General features: G+C 42.3%; 2 protein-coding genes across 4 annotated transcripts in view; one reads left to right on the top strand and one right to left on the bottom strand.

Moving 5' to 3' along the window:
* Positions 1 to 6,859, top strand: part of KEAP1 (kelch like ECH associated protein 1) — a 29,453-nt gene extending 22,594 nt beyond the window's left edge. The window contains exons 5-6 of the mRNA XM_067464006.1: positions 1,838 to 2,014; positions 5,933 to 6,859. Of these exons, the coding sequence (XP_067320107.1) occupies positions 1,838 to 2,014; positions 5,933 to 6,099 (344 nt within the window). The 3' untranslated portion in view covers positions 6,100 to 6,859. The remainder of the gene's footprint in view (positions 1 to 1,837; positions 2,015 to 5,932) is intronic.
* SPC24 (SPC24 component of NDC80 kinetochore complex) lies at positions 6,855 to 19,221 on the bottom strand. Of its 3 annotated transcripts, none has more exons than XM_060763620.2 (6): positions 19,120 to 19,221; positions 13,761 to 13,943; positions 12,597 to 12,741; positions 9,559 to 9,651; positions 7,199 to 7,275; positions 6,855 to 7,110 (listed from the first exon to the last, which is right to left on the bottom strand). In XM_060763620.2, exons 2-6 carry the CDS (start codon positions 13,930 to 13,932, stop codon positions 6,995 to 6,997), a joined length of 603 nt encoding a protein of 200 aa, XP_060619603.1. In that variant the 5' UTR covers positions 13,933 to 13,943; positions 19,120 to 19,221; the 3' UTR covers positions 6,855 to 6,994. The 3 variants fall into 3 exon arrangements, with proteins under 3 accessions (XP_060619603.1, XP_067320108.1, XP_067320109.1); XM_067464007.1 differs by lacking the exon at positions 19,120 to 19,221 and adding an exon at positions 19,025 to 19,113; XM_067464008.1 differs by lacking the exon at positions 19,120 to 19,221 and adding an exon at positions 18,996 to 19,018.
* Positions 19,222 to 19,650: the final 429 nt, after the last annotated feature.

The following is a 19,650-nucleotide window of genomic DNA, read 5'->3' as shown; positions in this document are numbered from 1 at the left end:
TGATTGCATTCAAGAAGCTTTGTTGTGGTTACTGTCTCTTCTGGTTGCAAAGGGAACATAGAGAGCACTTCACCTGTCTGGAGTGTCTGTATTCTCCATCCCTGTGTCAGGTTTATAAACCCTCCCTTTGTCATGAGAGGAGCGGCTTAAAGAGCTGGGCATGTTTAGCCTGAAGAAGAGAAGGCTGAGAGGAGACATGATGAGGGCCATGTATAAATATGTGAGAGGAAGTCATAGGGAGGAGGGAGCAAGCTTGATTTCTGCTGCCCTGGAGACTAGGATGTGGAACAATGGCTTCAAACTACAAGAAAGGAGATTCCATCTGAACATGAGGAAGAACTTCCTGACTGTGAGAGCTGTTCAGCAGTGGAACTCTCTGCTCCGGAGTGTGGCAGAGGTTCCTTCTTTAGAAGCTTTTAAACAGACTGGATGGCCATCTGTCAGGGGTGCTTTGAATGCGGTTTTCCTGCTTCTTGGCAGGGGGTTGGACTGGATGGCCCATGAGGTCTCTTCCAACTCTTTGATTCTTTACTGATCAAGAATAAAATAAACTATATTCTTGTTTTACTTCACCTGAAGAGTTTGTGTGGCCTCTTAAACATTCTAGGGAAGGAAGTGGCCTATGAATAGATGAAAAATGTGGCAGCAAAAGAAACCTTAATAAATATTTGGTGGCAGTAAAGAAAAATGTAATATACAGTGGTAGTTTCCCATTATCCTGCCTTGTGTGTGAGGGTGTGTGTGTGTGTCTTGTCCCCTCACAGCCTCCATCTTTATTGTACTGGGCTTAACAACAAGAGCTCACCCTGCTCCCTGGATTTGAACCGCCAACTTTTCAGTCAGCAAGTTCCACCAAAGGGCATATATATTGAAAATTCAATAAACAGGACTCTACCCCCCCCCCCCCTCCAAAAAAAAGCTTTATAAAAAGTCACCTTTTTGCTTTGTGCCAAAAAGAAACTACCCTTCCATAATTGGGTACAACTGAAAAGACCCTTTACGTCTTTCCAAACTGAATTGTCCTCACTGGTGGAATACAGGGATCTCAGACCTGTCATTTGCAATGCATATTTATTTATTTATTTATTTATGACATATACCGCCCTTCTCACCCTGAAGGTGAGAGCGGCTCAGAGCGGCTTACAATATATATACATACAATATATTGTTAGCATATTACAATATCAGTATTAAAGTTACTATATTGTACTACACAATTCTATTGTAATGTTATTAGTTATATTACATGTAATATAAATATATAATTATAATATTATTTTATTATATTATAAATATTATATGTACATACAATATATTATATTATATTATTAGCATAGCACAGGAGACAAGGTGGAGCTGTCCCCTAGCCTCTCATATAGGGATGTATAGTGTGTTTATGTGTGTTTGTGTATAGGGGGCAGAAGTTTCATCTGGGTGGTCAGTTCCTGCATATGTTGCCTGGGAGAATAATTAAGAGCTTGGAACTTTTGAGCTTTTTAGACAATAACTCCTAAAGTCGTCTTACTATTGACCATGCTGGCTGGTAGTTTAGATTATACTCAGGAAATACATGAAAGACAGGGATGAGGAAAGTGTCAACTTCTTTATGAGGTTGCAACTCCAGTTACCATTGGCCCCAGCCAGTAGAGCCAGTGGTCGGAAATGATAAAGAAGCCCAGTAACATGTGGAGGCCAACAGGGTTCTTGCTTCTCAAGTTAAGGCTTGAAATGTGTCACAGAAATGATTGTGGAGTATCCAAACTTGGTATGCTAAAGGGAGAGGTGGGAGGATCACCGTCTGTTTTGTCTGCTTCAATGCTGCTCTGTTCCAATGCAGGGGTTTGTGCCCTGAATAACTCCATCTATGCCATGGGGGGCTATGATGGTACAGACCAACTCAACAGCATGGAGCGTTACGACGTGGAGACAAGAACCTGGTCCTTCGCTGCACCCATGAAGCATCGTCGGAGCGCCCTTGGGGTCACTGTGCACCAGGGCAAGATTTACGTGCTGGGTAAGCTTGGTCAAAGTCAATAGCAGATGCTTCAAAGAGGAATGGTGATCATGCTGATTGAGGGATGCTGAGAGTTGTCATCTAAAAAGTTCCCATGTAATGCTCCAAAAGATTGTATGTTTCATTCAAAACTTTGATTTTAAGAGGAAAATGTGACAACCAAGCTTTATTTCAAGAAACCTGTTCCCCTGCCTGTCTCTACTCCTGTTATTTGTATACTAGCCATCCCTTGCCACACGTTGCTATGGCCCAGTCTGTGTATATGTGTTTTGTGTGTATGTATGTGTATGGATTTGTGCATGCATTGTAATGTATTTTTTATTTTTAATCTCTTCTACTGTGTTTTTCAGTGTTTTTCTGAGTGATGGTCACTCATTGGCCTGATAGTTGTCTTGTGTCCAAATTTGGTGTCAATTCGTCCAGTGGTTTTTGAGTTATGTTAATCCCACAAACTAACATTACATTTTTATTTATATAGATAGATGTGCAGGAAGCGATTTGGTTAAAGCAAACAGATGTGTCATTGGGGCAAACTCTCCATGAACAATTCTTTCTTAAATTCACCATCCAGTTCACTTGCTCTGCCAAACATTTTACAAAATGTTTATTAGCAAGTCCCAGACACAAAATACAAAGTTATTTCTGAACACTGATGCAATATGGAGTGATAACTTTGTGTCACAATTGGCAGAAAAACTTCGTAGTGTTGACTGAGATCAGTGGCACCAACACTGTTAATGTGTAGATGTTGATACTATATAGGAGCTAAATGGGAAAAAATGCAATGAAACTAGCACAATGCATCCAATTTTTCTGAAAAATTAATTGCCCAAGAAAGGACCATGTAGCAACGCTTTCATCTAAGACCAGTGATCGGAGTTGTTTACATCTTAGGTGCTCACTGAACATGTGACAGATGGCATCTGTTGTTTCCATCTGAAAACCTAATCTTTGCTCTCATTGCACAAAAGAAGTGCAATGAGTCAAAGTGTTATCATGATTCATCTGTCTGAGCCGCAACCTCAGGTGTGAGTTAATCCTTGGCAAATAATCATAGGTGGATCAAGCTGTTTGTCAAGTAGGGGAAAGAGCTTGTGGGGGGGGGGGGGGCACATAACTTGTTAGGAGTCAGTTGCCTCCTGGGGTACCAGACCAGATAGGAGCCTCCGGTGGCGCAATAGTTTAAACCCTTGTGCTGGCAGTACTGCTGAACGAAAGGTCGGAGGTTTGAATCCTGGGAGTGGGATGAGCTCCCATCTGTCAGCTCCAGCTTCTCTTGAGAGAAGCCTCCCACAGGTTGGTAAAACATCTGGCTGTCCCCTGGGCAACGTCCTTACAGATGACCAATTCTCACACACGTGAAGAGACTTGCAGTTTCTCAAGTTGCTCCTGACACAGGAAAAAAAAAACCCAGACCAGATGACCTACACGCCTAGCTGAGGAATAAAACAGCCTTCCCAAATCTAGTGTCCTCCAGGTGTATTGATCTGCAACGGTCATAGAATGGCATTACAAAGAGCAATATAGGATCATCTTTGCCAGCAAGGATTGATGTGAGTTAAGAGGGCCACAGTTGCTTCTCTCTGGTACAAGTAATCCTGAATCCAGATGGAATGGTTTAACGATAGCCAGATGCTTCCTATTTGAGTGATCTAAGGTGAAAGTAGTATCTGTGGCTGACATCCTGCATCAGCTCACAGCTCCACATTCAGTTCAATCCTCCCTCAGGCTTGGAAGACATCAAACTCTGAAAGCTGTTCTTGATACTGTCATGTCCAGTGGCGGTCAGTCGATGGAGAAGCAGCTGGTCTCAACTTGGTCATGTGGGGAAGAATCAAGTGTGTGCTCTCAAATAGCATGCACCAAATTTGTACCTCCCAAAGAGCTCAGAGATTAATTTTCATTGTCTGAATCACCCCTGTTCCACCCCCACCCCAGCTATAGAGGAAGTGAATAGCATTCTGCAACCCGGGCTTAAGCAGATTTTAGTATACTAACTATACAGGTAAGTCACCGATAGGATGCCAGGCTGTATGTCTTCAAGGAATCTAAACGTATTAATTGTATCTAAACTTAGCCATGATCACTTACCACTTATACCAGAGGCAGTGACAGGAGCATCTGCAGGAGGTAGCTGGTGCTGCTGCTTTTGTATCCTGGTGAGTTTCCCTGAAATATCTGGCTGGCCACTTTATCAGTACATTAGACTACTACATGGGTATTTGGTTTGATCCAATTCAACATTATTTTTATTTTCTCCTCTGGCTTGTTGTTTATTTGTTCAATTTCTTCCAAGCCTTTTTGACTTCATGGACCAGCCCATGCCAGAGCTCCCTGTCAGCCATTATCATCCCAGCTCCTTCAAGGTCAAACCAGTCACTTCAAGGATACCATCCATCCATCTTGCCCTTGGTCAGCCCCTCTTCCTTTTTCCCCAGCATCATTGTCTTTTCCAAGCTTTCCTGTCTTATATGTGGCCAAAGTACTTCATCTTTGCCTCTAATATCCTTCCCTCCAATGAGCAGCCGGGCTTTATTTCCTGGAGTATGGACTGGTTGGATCTTCTTCTGATCCAAGGCACTCTCAGAATTTTCTTCTAGCACCACAGTTCAAAAGTGTCTATCTTCCTTTGCTCAGCCAACCTTATGGTCCAGCTCTCGCATCCATAGGTTACTTATGGGGAATACCTCTTCTTTAACTATGTGGATCTTCGTTGCCAGTGTGATGTCTCTACTCTTCACTATTTTATCAAGATTGGTCATTGCCCTCCTCCCAAGAAGTAAACGTATTCTGATTCCCTGGTGCAGTCCATATCTGCAATAATCTTTGCACCTAGAACTACAGTCTATCACTGCCTCCACGTTTTCTCCCTCTATTTGCCAGTTATCAATCAGTCTGGTTGCCATCATCTTAGTTTTTTTTTTTTTGTTTGTTTAACTGCAATCTATCTTTTGCACTCTCTTCTTTCCCCTTGGTTATAAGGCTCCTCAGCTCCTCTTCACTTTCAGCCATCAAAGTGTTATCATCTGCATATCTAAGGTTGTTAATTTTTTACCAGAAATTTTATCTCCAGCTTTGGATTTGTCAAGCCCTGCATGTCACAAGACGTGTTTACAAACTCCTCAGGCTAGTTTGTAAAAAAATAAATTCATGGACCAACTACACCCAGAGGATGATGAGACATTATAGTGTGATCTAGCCCAGTGCTGCTCAAAGTAGTGGTCCCAACCATGATTCCAGGAAAGAAACATTGTAGTCACTGGGCACAAACAGGCGACTATCGCTGGTACATTTGGGTGATGGTAGAATCCTGTATGACAGAGGTTCTCAACCTATGGATCCCCAGGTGTTTTGGCCTACAACTCCCAGAAATCCCAGCCAGTTTACCATCCCAGCTGTTAGGATTTCTGGGAGTTGAAGGCCAAAACATCTGGGGACCCACAGGTTGAGAACCACTGCTGTATGACCATTATGTATTTTGTAGTACCATAATCGTGGTGCTATATACTGGATTTTGTCTCTGAAACCCTACTTACGGGTAAGTAGCTGCTGGAATAGACAAAGGTCTGTTCTCCTATCCATCAAGGTATGGCTCTCTGTTATTATCTCCTCCTGTGAGTGATCTTCAGCATGAGAGCTAGAACAACTCATGTCACAAATCCCCCTCGTGCTAGAGATTACTAACACAGAAATGGAGGTGTTGACATCAGGCAGCCTGTCAATCCTAGTGGCTGCTTAATGCTAAGTGGGCTTTGGGGGACTTTCACAATGCTATGCAGGGATTATGAATATGTAGCTTGAGAAGCACCGGGCCAGCCCTGTCCCACTCATGAGAACCTGCGATTCAGTTCCGCCCCAGCTGAAACGGCATGGCTTCAATCCCACATTGTGTTAGCTGTAGTTTTTCTCTCCCTGCAGGTGGCTATGATGGCCAGACCTTCCTAGACAGCGTTGAATGCTATGACCCTGCCACCGATACTTGGACCGAGGTAACCCGCATGACGTCCGGCCGCAGTGGCGTGGGTGTGGCCATCACCATGGAGCCCTGTTGCAAGCAGACCAATGAGCAGAAGTGCCATTGCTGAGGGCAGCAAGAGTTGAGCTGAGTTTCCCTTAAGATATTGGAGAGGATTCAGTATTATGACAGGCCAAGGCCTGTTCTGCCGCAATTAAGGAAATGTGCCAAGGACACAGGTGACAACGAACTGAACTGTCTTTGAGTTAACTGTGGGAAAGAACAACTATTCCATGCTTTAGGTATTGCTAATTTTTTACTGCCTCTCCAACTTGGCCTAGCCAAGTTTTGAACTTACGCAATGAGGCAACAACCATGAAGAAACATGTCTTATGAGGGCTGCAGAAGAGGATTTAGCCTTCATTTGCACACATCTCTTCCAATCCCTGTGGGTGAGGAATAATTTAAGAAATATTCTTTGCATGGATGGGTGGGAGTATCTTCTACATAGACCATTCCTTGCTCCTTTCAAGTTGTTTTGACAAACAATCCCATTTGGATGTGCCCGATTTTTTTTCTGCACTCTGTCCCCACTGGGAAATTTGTCAAGGTGGGGAAAAAATAACAGAGAAAGCTGGGAGGTGCAGGAACTGTTGTGGTTTGGTCTTCTGGGACTCATGACCTGCAGGTAAGTCAACACAGACCAACACAGAGTCAAGGGCTCTATTGGGTCCTGGACTAAGCTGCTTTTGTATTAAGCCACAGGAAATGGCTCACCTTGCATTGGATTTCTATTTCTTACCCATCGGCGGCGCAGCCTTCCAGCAGAGAACTGTTTTTTGGAATTACTTCTCATATGAATAAAACACTTTTTGTGGTTAGTACTAAAATTATCTTCAGTCTATTTATTTAAATACACATTTTGAGAGTACAGAAATCACATGTTGGGGGGAGAGAGATGCTGCTCAAAACATATCACTGTTGATAGGGACATCCACCATGTATTTGCTTCTGTTGCCCAGGGGCTACTTCTCTGACCAGGACGTATTCACCATACTCCACAAAAAATTACTGATAAAGGAGCGGGAGTGTATGAGGCTGTTAAGGTTGATATGCTGGGCAATGTCAGGTCCAAAATGGACTAAGAGAAAAAGAACAGTTAAGGTAATTAAAAATAGTATGTTATGCCCCTCCCAGGAAATACCAATTTGCTTATAGTGGAAGGATACTTCCTTTCATCTCGTGTGGCTCACAGGAACAGTCCCAGTCAATGTGGCAAATCTGGTAATAAAGTTGTACAAGGTACCTGCAAAACATAATTGAGTATATGAGGCCACCTTAAGCTAGAGCAGGGCTCCTCAAACTTTTTAAACAGAGGGCCAGGTCACAGTCCCTCAAACTGTTGGAGGGCTGGATTATAGTTTGAAAAAAAAATATGAATGGATTTCTATGCACACTGCATATATCTTATTTGTATTTATTTACTATCCTTCTATACCGCCATTCTCAGCCCGAGGGCGACTCATGGTTGTTTACAAAACGGCACAATTCGATGCCCACAACAGTACAAAAATAATTTAAACATTAAATTTAAACATTAAAAACATTTAACACAGGTAAAAATTCATTACAATTAACATCAGTAGACACAATAAAAACCATAAGTCCTCCGCATTTCATTACCAGTCATTGTAGTGCAAAAAACATTTTAAAACAAAACAATTAAAATGAAGAACAATTTTAACAAATATAAACGTATTAATATTTCAATGGGACGTGTGGGTCTGATTTTGACTGCTGAGATAGGATTGTTGTTGTTGTTGTGTGCTTTCAAGTTGTTTCAGACTTAGGTTGACCCTGAGCGAGGGCCAGGTGAATGACCTTGGAGGGCCGTATCTGGTCCCCGGGCCTTAGTTTGAGGACCCCGGAGCTAGAGCTTGAAAAAAAAAAACTTTTCCTACTGTCTTCCCCAGAGACCTAGCATTTCCAGAAATGTTGAAGTTGTAGGAGGTGAGGGAACATTTTTCTAAATTAACCTAAAAGCTTACCTTGTTTTGTGCCTTCAAGTCATTTATGACTTACAGCGACCCTAAAGTGATCCTATCATGAGGTTTTCTTGGCTAAATTTGTTCAGAGGCTTTGCCTATGCCTTTGTCCTCTCGGGCTGAGAGAGTGGGATATTCCCAAGATTACTCTGGATTGCCAGGGACTGGAACCATGTCCGCCAGTCATAGTACAATGTTCAAACCACTACATCCCAGTGGCTATGCCAGCTACATAGCTTTTAGAAAATAAAGATCAGGAAGTAAATACAAAGAACATTTCCTCTCAAATACTATTGTATCTCTCCTGTACTCTCCATTTTTCTTATAGTATGACCTTCCCAGGACAAAGAGGACTGGTTGGCTTTCCTTCTTACATAGGTAAAGACAAAGGTTTCCCCTGACAGTCTATTCATGTTTGACTCTTTTGGGGGGGGGGGGTGCTTATCTCCATGTCGACAGTCAAAGAGCTGAAGAAGGAGAAGAAGGAGAAGAAGGAAGTGGAGAAAGAGAAGAAGAATTATTTTATTTTTCTACCCCACCTCCATCTCCCCAAAGGGACTCGGGGTGGCTTACATGGGGCCAAGCCCAGGAAACACAATTAAAAGCAGAGCAATAACAAAATGCAATTTAAAAGCATAAAACAAACATAACAATAATAGACAAGCATCAAGCAACAAAAGAACTAAAGGGGAGAAGGCCAAAATACGGGCTGATTAAAGAGTAATTGGCTCAACAAGGTGGATAAAAATGTATAATAGCATAATAGCTGGCGGCGTCTGTAGACCCCTCCAAGGTCATGTGGCTGGCCTGACTGCATGGAGCACCGTTACCTTCCTGCAGAAACGGTACCTATTGATCTCACATTTGCATATTTTCAAACTGTTGGTTGGCAGAAGCTGGAGCTAACAGCGGGAGCTCACCCCGCTTCCTGGATTTGAACAACCAAGCTTTTGGTCAGCCATTTCAGCGGTTTAACCCACTGCGCCACCAGGGGGTCCTTCCTTCTTATACAGCCAAAAAAAATTGTGTACAGGGTAAGCCTTGAAATATAAAGCAAGTGGATACTATTTCCACCTCATTGCAGATATGAATTTAGATTAGATGGAACATGTAGATAAGCTCATAGTAGAGAAGTGTAAACTTTTAATTAATTACTTCATTTTTTAGCCATGCTGCCAGTTGATACTATTAAAAAGAAAGCAAAAGTAAAACATTTATAAAAGTTCAATTTTTGGGTTAACTTTAGAATCTTCCATGCTCTAACAACGGTAGTCCAAAAATATAACTTTCTCAAACACTGTAAAAATCCTCACCCAGATGTGCCCTTCTCTCTCCTGCCTTATGTGTTAAGCAGCTAGCATCTTATGCAAGTATAAATGAACCAAAAGTGACTTCTGGACCCACATGAACATGATCTCCTATGCAAATAAGTCAGGAAGTTCAATGCAAATGAGAAAGAGTACATCATGCAAGAGCCAACTTTCCTTTGCCGACATCCTACCAGTTGGTCAGGGGGGAGAGAGCAAGGGAAAGCCTCTACTTACTTGGCTGCTGTGGCTGCTTCAAAATTTTCAGCAGCACCTCTTTCCTGCTGCCTGATTTCTTCTTTCAGTGCCTCCAGCTCTTTCCTTAACTCTGTATATCTTGTGAGTTAAGGACCTTTGCTGCTGATTCCAGCAAACCAGCAGAAAGTATTGTTTTTCAATAAATTGACAGAGCATTTTGGACAATCATGATCCTGTGCCCTTCGACAGGCCCAGGCAAGATCGTACAGAAACAACTAATAGTAGTCTCTGTCTCCTGAAACATCTTCTGATGTACTTCCTACCCCTTTCCAACCCAGAATATTAGAAACCTAAACCAAATACAAGATAGGAACTCTTAAAGAGTTTTTCAGCGGTGGAAAATTCTGCCTCAGAATGTAGTGAAGTCTCCTTCCCAAGAGGATTTGAAGCAGAGCCTGGATGACCATCTACCAGGAGTGCTTTGATTGTGTGTTCCTGTATGGCAGGACAGGCTTACCATGATGGCCCTTGGGGTCTCTTCCAAACTCTGATCGTACACACTGAGGAAATGAACTAGAAAAAATGTATTGTTGAAGGCTTTCATGGTTGGAATCGCTGGGTTGTAGGTTTCATTGGGTTATATGGCCATATTCTAGAGGCATTCTCTCCTGACGTTTCGCCTGCATCTATGGCAAGCATCCTCAGAGGTAGTGAGGACCTCTCCATCTACCAGTCACCATCTGCTCACCCACAGAAAACCACAATAACCACATATACGAATGTATTGTCGAAAGCTTTCATGGCCGGAATCACTGGGCTGTTGTAGGTTTCTTTTGGGGCTATATGGCCATGTTCTACAGGCATTCTCTCCCGACGTTTCACCTGCATCTATGGCAAGCATCCTCTGAGGTAGTGAGGACCTCTCCATCTACCAGTCACCATCTGCTTGCCCACAGAAAACCACAATAACCATATATAGGAATGTATTGTCAAAGGCTTTCATGGCCGGAATCACTGGGTTGTTGTAGGTTTTTTCGGGCTATATGGCCATGTTCTAGAGGCATTCTCTCCTGACGTTTTGCCTGCATCTATGGCAAGCATCCTCAGAGGTAGTGAGGTCAGATCTCACAACCTCTGAGGATGCTTGCCATAGATGCAGGCAAAACGTCAGGAGAGAATGCCACTAGAACATGGCCATATAGCCCGAAAAAACCTACAACAAACTAGAAAAAGCCCACATAACCAAGTTCTACATGGGACTGTCAGTGCTGGTTTAAATAATTATTCTTCAAAGAATTAATTCAGAGATGGGCAACTGAGACCAACTAAGCTGATGTAGGACTATAAGTTCCATCATCATCACTAGGAGCTAATGGGAATTAAAGCCTAGCAAGATTGGAAGGGCCACAGGTGACCACTCCTCAATCAGTCATGGAAGTTCAAGAAACTGCTTGACTTTGTTCTATCTCAGGGTAAGTGATGATATGTTGGCCTAAATGCCTTAAGGTGCCAGATGCCATCTGACATTCGATGAAGGTCCACCATGGTGATATTTCAGAGATAAACTCTAGCAAAACCACCTGCGTTTTATTTGCCTAAAACAATCCTATGAAATTGAAGGAACATACACACACAAGTGATGGTAGAACATCAGAGTGATCACCAAGGAGTGTTCCTTTGAATAAAAGCCAGAACAAATTCACTCTAGCTCTGACATAAAGGTCACCAACTGCCAGTGATACTTATATATTTTGAGCTGCTATATAAAAAGAAAATCTGTATAAAGAATTGCTCCAAGAGGTCTCTTCCAACTTTGATTCTATGATTCTATGGCCAGTATTGTCTAAGGAAGCATTTCCCAGCCAAGCTCTCCAAGATCCCATGGGACCTTATGTGCTCAAAGTACATATCTTCCCCTATAAATCACCGAGGACTTTAAGATCTTCTGGAGAGGCCTTGCTCTCGGTCCCACCATCTTCGCAGGCGTTTGGTGGGGATGAGAGACAGGGCCTTCTCTGTGCTGGCCCCCCGGTTATGGAACTCTCTCCCCGGTGAGATTATGTCTGGCCCTCTCTCCTGTCATTCAGGAAGCAACTAAAATCCTGGTTTTGGAGTCAGGCATTTGCAGATTGACGGATGATTCGATACAGAGTACGAGTTATTTGGCCACAACATTTTGCACTGAGTTGAATGTTGTTTTAATGTGATGAATTGTTTTGTATGTATTTCAGAACTCATTTATTTATTTATTGTTCGAACTTATATGCCGCCACTCCCCTGGGGCTCGGAGCGGCTTACAAGGACAGGCTAAAATCAAACACAATTTAAAAACAATTTAAAACAATTTAAAAACAGCAATATCAGAGATCAAAGGCCCGTCGAAACAGATATGTCTTACATGCCCTGTGAAAAGCTGATAAGTCCCGCAAGGAATGGACTTCAGGTGGCAGAGTATTCCAGAGTGATGGTGCCACTGCTGTAAAGGCTCTGCATCTGGTTGCTGTTAGACACAAGGTCTTGACACTGGGAATTCCCAATTTATTTATTGTATGTTGTTTTATGATACTATTTATTGTATAGCATTGAATTTTGCTGTTAGCTGCTCTGAGTCCCTCCACAGAGGTAGAAAACAACGGGATTCAAAAGTTATAAATAAATAAATAAGTATCAACTTCACATGGAAATCCAGCCCTTTCTATTAAAGGAGGATAGTAAGAGAAGCCCAAGCACCTGTGAAAACAATCAAAATTGTTTTGCTTCCTTGTTCTGAAAAGACTAATAACTACTGGAATAACCATAGAAATGAAAGACGCCTTGGATGTCCTTATTTAAAGGGGAAAATCTTGGGATGGCAAAGTGAATCCTATTGAATGAACCAACCATTAAAGCCTCCAGGCTAATTCGCCTAGTACAGCTAGATGCAGGTAGTAGCATCCCTACCATACCAACATGGCATTTGGGAATGGAAACTTTGCCCTCCCAGTTACCAAAGAGCCCCAATACCATGATGGGATAAACAGAGGCTGAACTCTCACCAGGAAAATATTCGATTTGGTATCGGACACATGGAAGGATATTGGGTGCTGGTTCTCAGTATGGCATCCTTCTCGTTTTTCTGACACAATTCATCTTCAATTTTCTGCAGCTTTTGGAGACTTGCATTCAGTTCTTGCTCCCTTTCATGAAGTTTCTGGACTGCCTTTTCCTCAGCAGCTATGAGATCTGCAGGGAACAACTAAATGTGTTTTATCAAGATGGTACAATGATGTATTGTTTATGAGTTGGTTTGTTTTTTTCATTTCATCCATTGGGACAAGTCAGCCAATCCCATCACCCATGGGGGCTTCACTCAAATTGCTGACCAAGACACCAACATGGGTGCCCTCCCACTCCTAGCAATACCAAATACCCCTAATTCCTGCCTTATCAATGACACTAACTAGGTTGTTCAATGGTTTATGAGCATTGGATGCATCTATTTAGAGCAGGGGTCCTCAAAGTAAGGCCCGGGGGCCGGATGCGGCTCTCCAAGGTCATTTACCTGGCCCTTGCTCAGGGTCAACCTAAGTCTGAAATTACTTGAAAGCACACAACAATCCTATCTGATCAGAGATAGTTTATATTTGTTAAAATTGTTCTTCATTTTATTTATTGTATTATTTTAAAGCCCTGAACAGTTTGGGACCCGCCTACCTGTGTGATCGCATCTCTGTATACGAACCCACATGATCCCTTCGATCATCCAGAGAGGCCCTGCCCTCGATCCCACCAGCCTCGCAGGCACGATTGGTGGGAACAAGAGAGAGGGCCTTTTCGATGGTGGCCCCTCGACTCTGGAACTCTCTACCTAAAGATATCAGACACTTTATATTTTTAGGTCTGCTCGTATGCCCTTCCACAAACGCCACTATCACCTTTTCGTCCATGCCTCAGCACTATTCCCCATTTTAACTTTACATTTGGCCTTCCCACTGTTTTTAATTGTGTGTTGTCTTATTGCTAATGTTATATATTTTATTGTCTATGTTTTTATTTAATTGCTTGTACTGTTGTTGTTGTTGTTATTATTGCTTGTACTGTTGTATTTGGGCTCGGCCTCATGTAAGCCGCACCGAGTCCCTTGGGGAGATGGTAGTGGGGTATAAATAAAGTGTTATTATTATTATTATTATTTAGGAGACAAGTCTGCCCAAAGGCCCTGTATATTGCTGTTTTCTAAGGAAGTACAGTGTGAGCTGTACCTTTGATAAGCTGTTTTGTGTTCTTCTGAGTATCCAGTAGTTTGTCAACCATCTTCTCCCGTATGGAGAAGTTCTCCTTCAGCATCTCCACTGACTTGCCTTCTGCTATCAGTTTCACCAGCTCCTTGCTCATCTGATCTATGTCTTGTATTCGCTCACTAAAGCCAGCCATTGCAGGTTGATCTGCCAAAGTTAAAGGAGAAGAATTTGAACCATTTTGGGGCTTCTTTGTTATACAGTCTCCATCAGTTACCAGGGGTGGGTGAAGTGTTGCCCAGGCTCCAGCCTCAGTCCAGCAATATTCAGGGCATTCCCCGAGAAGGCAGTTTATAGACCTGCAGCCCACTGAATCTAGATCAGTGGTCCCCCCCCCCCTTTTTTTTTTTTTTTACCAATAAACACTCTCCCAACATCACTACCAAAAGGGTTAGAAAATTAGTTTTTGATCAACTTTAGATTTGGTTTGGTTATTTGGGGTGCTGATTCAGAAAATTGCAATGGATAGACCACATCAGCTCTAGGTTCTGATACAGAACATATGCCAACCTGTAGCCGCCATCAGCTTCCCTCCCATGCTGGGTTTCTCTGCGGAAAGTGTATCTAGGAGCAATGGTTCTCAACCTGTGGGTCCCCAGATATTTTGGTCTTCAACTCCAAGAAATCCTAACAGCTGGTAAACTGGCTGGGATTTCCAGGAGTTGTAGGCCAAAACACCTGGGCACCCACAGATTGAGAATCACTGCCCTAGAGACACCTAGGAATTTCATATATACCTATTTCTTTTTTAAAATAGGGCCTTGGAGACTTTAGGGGTGCAAAGAAGAGGGGAGAGTTGCAAACATCCCACAATTTCCCCACTCCCGATTTAAAGGAGCCTGCAGGTGGAAAAGGAGATAGGGAAAAGTGCAAGCATTGCACTGTTGTCACTATATAACATTAAGAAATTGAAAAAAACAGATACAGATGCAATAGATAACATGTTAACTGCAGCAAGATTACTGATAGCGAAGAATTGGAAAGGTAAAATAAATATATCAATTGAAGAACTATTTAGTTTAGCAGGGAGTTTCAGAAAAACATCTATTTCTGCTTCATTGACTATTCTAAAGCCTTTGACTGTGTGAATCATAATAAATTGTGGCAAGTTCTTGGTGGGATGGGCATACCAAGCCACCTTGTCTGTTTCCTGAGGAATCTGTACAAGGACCAAGTAGCAACAGTAAGAACTGACCACGGAACAACAGACTGTTTCAAGATTGGGAAAGGCGTATGGCAAGGCTGCATACTCTCACCCAACCTATTCAACTTGTATGCAGAATGCATCATGCGATGTGCGGAGCTTGATGAATGCAAAGCTGGGGTGAAAATTGCTGGAAGAAACATTAACAACCTCAGATATGCAGATGACACCACTCTGATGGCCGTAAGCGAGGAGGAGCTGAGGAGCCTTCTAATCAAGGTGAAAGAAGAAAGCGCAAAAGCCGGGTTGCAGCTAAACATCAAAAAAACCAAGATTATGGCAACAAGAATGATTGACAACTGGAAAATAGAGGGAGAAAATGTGGAGGCCGTGACAGACTTTGTATTGCTAGGTGAAAAGATTACTGCAGATACAGACTGTAGCCAGGAAATCAGAAGACGTTTACTTCTTGGGAGGAGAGCAATGTCCAATCTCGATAAAATAGTAAAGAGTAGAGACATCACACTGGCAACAAAGATCCGCCTAGTCAAAGCCATGGTATTCCCTGTAGTAACCTACGGATGTGAGAGCTGGACCTTAGGGAAGGCTGAGCGAAGGAAGATCGATGCTTTTGAGCTGTGGTGTTGGAGGAAAGTTCTGAGAGTGCCTTGGACTGCGAGAAGATCCAACCAGTCCATCCTCCAGGAAACAAAGCCCGACTGCTCATTGGAGGGAAGGATACTAGAGACAAAGTTGAAGTACTTTGGCCACATCATGAGGAGACAGAAAAGCCTAGAGAAGACAATTATGCTGGGGAAAGTGGAAGGCAAAAGGAAGAGGGGCCGACCAAGGGCAAAATGGATGGACGGCATCCTTGAAGTGACTGGACTGACCTTGAAGGAGCTGGGGGTGGTGACGGCCGACAGGGAGCTCTGGCGTGGGCTGGTCTATGAGGTCACGAAGAGTCGAAGACGACTGAACAAACAAACATAAAGAACTATGGAAAATAGCAATAAATAGCAATAAATGATAAATTGACATGTAGGTTAAGAGTTAGGAAAGGGGTATGGAAGGAAAACGACTTTGATGAAGTTTGGGGAAAATATATTGAGAACGGTTTAAAAGAAGTAGATGGGAAATTGCCTCCACAAGAAGAAATGATAGTTTGGAAAGAGAATGTAAACTGAAGTGACTCGGAGGGGGGGGGGGGGAACAGAGGTGAAAAAACAAGTATACAAGATATATAAACACTTCTATTTGATGTAATCTTTGATTCTATGATTCTATGATAATCAATTGAGGATGGAATATAAGAGTATTAATGTATTCTAAGTCATTTTAGAATTTTTTGTGTGTGGTTTTTTGGGGTTTTTTTTATTTTTCTGGACTTTTTTGGCTTTTTCTTTTTTCTTCCTTTCTTAATGGTGATTGGGTTTCCTACTTTTCTGTCTTCTTTGGTAATGTTCCCCTCTTTCCCTGTGTTGATGTTTAAACTGCTTAATAAAAACTATATATATATAAAAAAAGGGGGGGGGAGAAAATCAATAAAATATATTAAATATATATTTTTAAAAAACAAAAAAAAAATGAATGGTTCGAGTTAGGGTTATATTTCCACCGCAGTTTCAGCTTCTGGCATATACTGTAATTAATAACTCAAAACGGCCTCAATATAACCAATAGGAACACATGTTTATCTCTGTTTCTCCCGGGAAACAGAAGAAGCTGAAACCTTACCTCCCAGCCTTTGCACTACTCCTCAATTGACTCATAGAGATAAATGAAGAAAGCTGGAGAGAGTGCTATGGAAATAATTTGGATAATAAATGTAAGCCAGTTCAGAGGAGAACTGGGAAGACTACATGTAGTCTACACCATAAATTTACCAATCCTCGTGCCAGTTCCTCTAGGTTCCCTAGACATTTTTTTCTAGTGCTCAAGCCCAACCAAATGTTTTTCCAAAATTTGAAATTATGTTTTTTTAATCCAAAAAGGAAACTGATTTTTCCATTTTGTACAAAAGGCATAATTTTATGACATCATTTTATATAATGGAAATTGAGCATTCACAGAGCATGCCACAGGGGATCCTGGAACCAAAACCCCAGCAGATACTCAGTGTGGAGATGGGTAGTGCTTCCATAATCTATCAGATATGCACAGTGTTGTAACTTAATCCAAAATTTTGTAATTTATACCATTCAGAATTTCATGGAAAGAAACCTGTACCAATGGGCACAGATGGAGTGCTGGTGCTTTGCACAAAAGGAGGAAATATCCTATTTATACAAATTGGGTCCCGACCCCCAGGTTGAGAAACGCTGGGATAAGGGATGCTCACCCCGTATAACAACATTTCCCAAACGTCAAGCTACTTTGACTCTCTTAAGAAATTGGAGTGGGATATCTATATAAATAAAAATATAATGTTCGTTTGTGGGATTAACGTAACTCAAAAACCACTGGACGAATTGACACCAAATTTGGACACAATACAACTATCAGGCCAATCTGTGACCATCACTCATAAAAACACTGGAAAACGCAGAAGGGACTTAAAAAGCCAAAAACAAAATAAACCAACATTACAACACACAAGCAAAACCACACATATACACAAACACACATATATGCAAATATACACACACACACACAAACACATATACACAGACTGGGTCACAGCAACATGTGGCAGGGGATGGCTAGTATCTATATAAATAAAAAATGTAATGTTTGTTTGTGGGATTGACATGACTCAAAACCACTGGACAAATTGACCCAAAATTTGGACACTACACCAACGAGTGACCATCACTCATAACCCCCCCCCCCAAAAAAAACCAAAGGACTTAAACCCCCCAAAAGGCTTTTAAAACAAGAATGAGCAACATTCCTAACATTAAGAAATTTCTTCAGCCTGGTAGTCCAAGAAAACCACCCGTGGATGAGAAAATGGTTGCAGAAGCAATCAAAGTTTTCTACTGAGTTGTTCTGCTGAAGACGGCGGCCAGTCTATTATTGTAACTTTCAGAAAGTGCAGAAATTCCGATTTCAAATTATTCTGAAGGGGTGCAATCATAAGATCTTGTAAATCCACATAACTGAGAAACTGTTATAATACTGTGTGCCATTACGCCAAATTGAGACGGGCCATTGTTTTCAAATCATTCAAAGGGGCTGCAGTCATACATAGGTCTGGGTAAATTCTTATAATTGCATTAGGAAACTAAATTAATAGTAGAACTGCAAAACCAACTAAGGAGAAACTACCATCATAGTGTATATCTGTTGAGGCGCTAATGATTGTTATACTGATGTTTAATTGTTTATGTTACAATTGTTTTTAACTGCTATATACTTGTCTTGTGATGTTTTGTATTGATGTTGTTAACCGCTTTGAGTCGCCTGAGGGCTGAGAAAAGCTGTATATAAATAAAGTAAATAAATAAATAAAAAGCTAAATGACAATACAGAAAAAAGGGGAAGGAAGAGGGAGGGAAGGAAGGGGAGAAAGATGAAAGGAAGGAAAGAAAGAAGGAAGCAAAGAGTAAAGAAAGGAAGGAAAGAGGAAAATAAAAGGGGAGGAAAGAAAGGGGTAGAGAAGGAAGGAAGGAAAGAAAAAAGGAAGGGAAGGGGGAGAAAGGAAGAAGGGAAAGAGATGGAGAAGGAAGAAAGGAGTGAAAGAGGGAGGGAAGAAAGAAGGAAAGACAGAAAGAAGGATGGAGGGAGAAAGTGAAGGAAGGAAAGAGGTAGAGAAGGAAGAATGAGAAAGAGGGAAAGAAGGAAGGAAAGAAGGAAAGACAGAAGGAAGGATGGAAGGAGAAAGCGAAGGAAGGAAAGAGGTAGCAAAGGAAGAAAGGAGAAAAGGGGAAGGAAAAGAAAAAGGGAGGAAGGAGAGAAGTAAAGAAGAAAATGTAAGGAAGGAAAGAGGGAGGGAAAGGAGAGAAAGAGGGAGGGAAGGTTGGCCACAGCAACGCGTGGCGGGTACAGCTAGTAAACAAATAAATATAACAACAAACCACCACCCCAAATACAGGGGGGTGGACTGCACGCACTCTGCACATGTTCTAGAGCACTCTTGTACCTTCAAGAGCTGAGCCTTAGTCTACCAGGGAGAGAGTACCGAAGCTGAAATCTCGCTCTCTCTCTCCCTCACTCCTCCCTTCCGAGCAGCCTTACCTGCGACCCTAGGCCAAGCGCCACTTTCCCCCAACAATAAGAATTCCAACGAGGCGCCACTTAAACCCGTCGCCTCATTGGGCGATTCGAGTCTTCCTAGACGCTGATTGGTTGGCCATAGTCACGCGGTGGCCGGCTGAACGGCGCGCGCCGACTCTTCGCCCCCTGTTGCCAACCGTAGACTATGAAAAGGGATAGAGTCACACCCCAGTACTTTTATTTATTTCGTGTCAAACGCATTGCACAAATAAATAAGTAAACACATAGAATTAAAGTTGCACAAGCAGCTAAATAATTGTAGACCAAAAACGGGCAACATAGAATCATAGAGTTGGAAGAGACCTCATGGGCCATCCAGTACAATTTTCCTGCCAAGAAGCAGGAGAATTGCAATTAAAGCACTCCCGACAGATGGCCATCCAACCTCTGCTTAAAAGCTTCCAAAGAAGGAGCCTCCACCACACTCCGGGGCAGAGAGTTCCACTGCTGAACGGCTCTCACACTCAGGAAGTTCTTCCTCATGTTCAGATG

The sequence above is a fragment of the Anolis sagrei genome, chromosome 2 (assembly GCF_037176765.1).
Source record: "Anolis sagrei isolate rAnoSag1 chromosome 2, rAnoSag1.mat, whole genome shotgun sequence".
Lineage (NCBI taxonomy): Eukaryota > Metazoa > Chordata > Lepidosauria > Squamata > Dactyloidae > Anolis > Anolis sagrei.
The sequence above is the reverse complement of the archived record's forward strand: the minus strand, read 5'-3'. Positions and strand labels throughout refer to the sequence as shown.

Excerpts from the sequence above, each read along its gene's own strand:
- SPC24 (XM_060763620.2), bottom strand. The coding sequence starts at position 13,932 with ATGGCTGGCTTTAGTGAGCGAATACAAGACATAGATCAGATGAGCAAG. Across the intron at positions 9,652-12,596 it reads ATACTGAGAACCAGCACCCA|AGAGTTAAGGAAAGAGCTGG; the intron begins ATATCCTTCCAT and ends CACAAGATATAC. Across the intron at positions 7,276-9,558 it reads GAAGCAGCCACAGCAGCCAA|GTACCTTGTACAACTTTATT; the intron begins GTAAGTAGAGGC and ends TATGTTTTGCAG.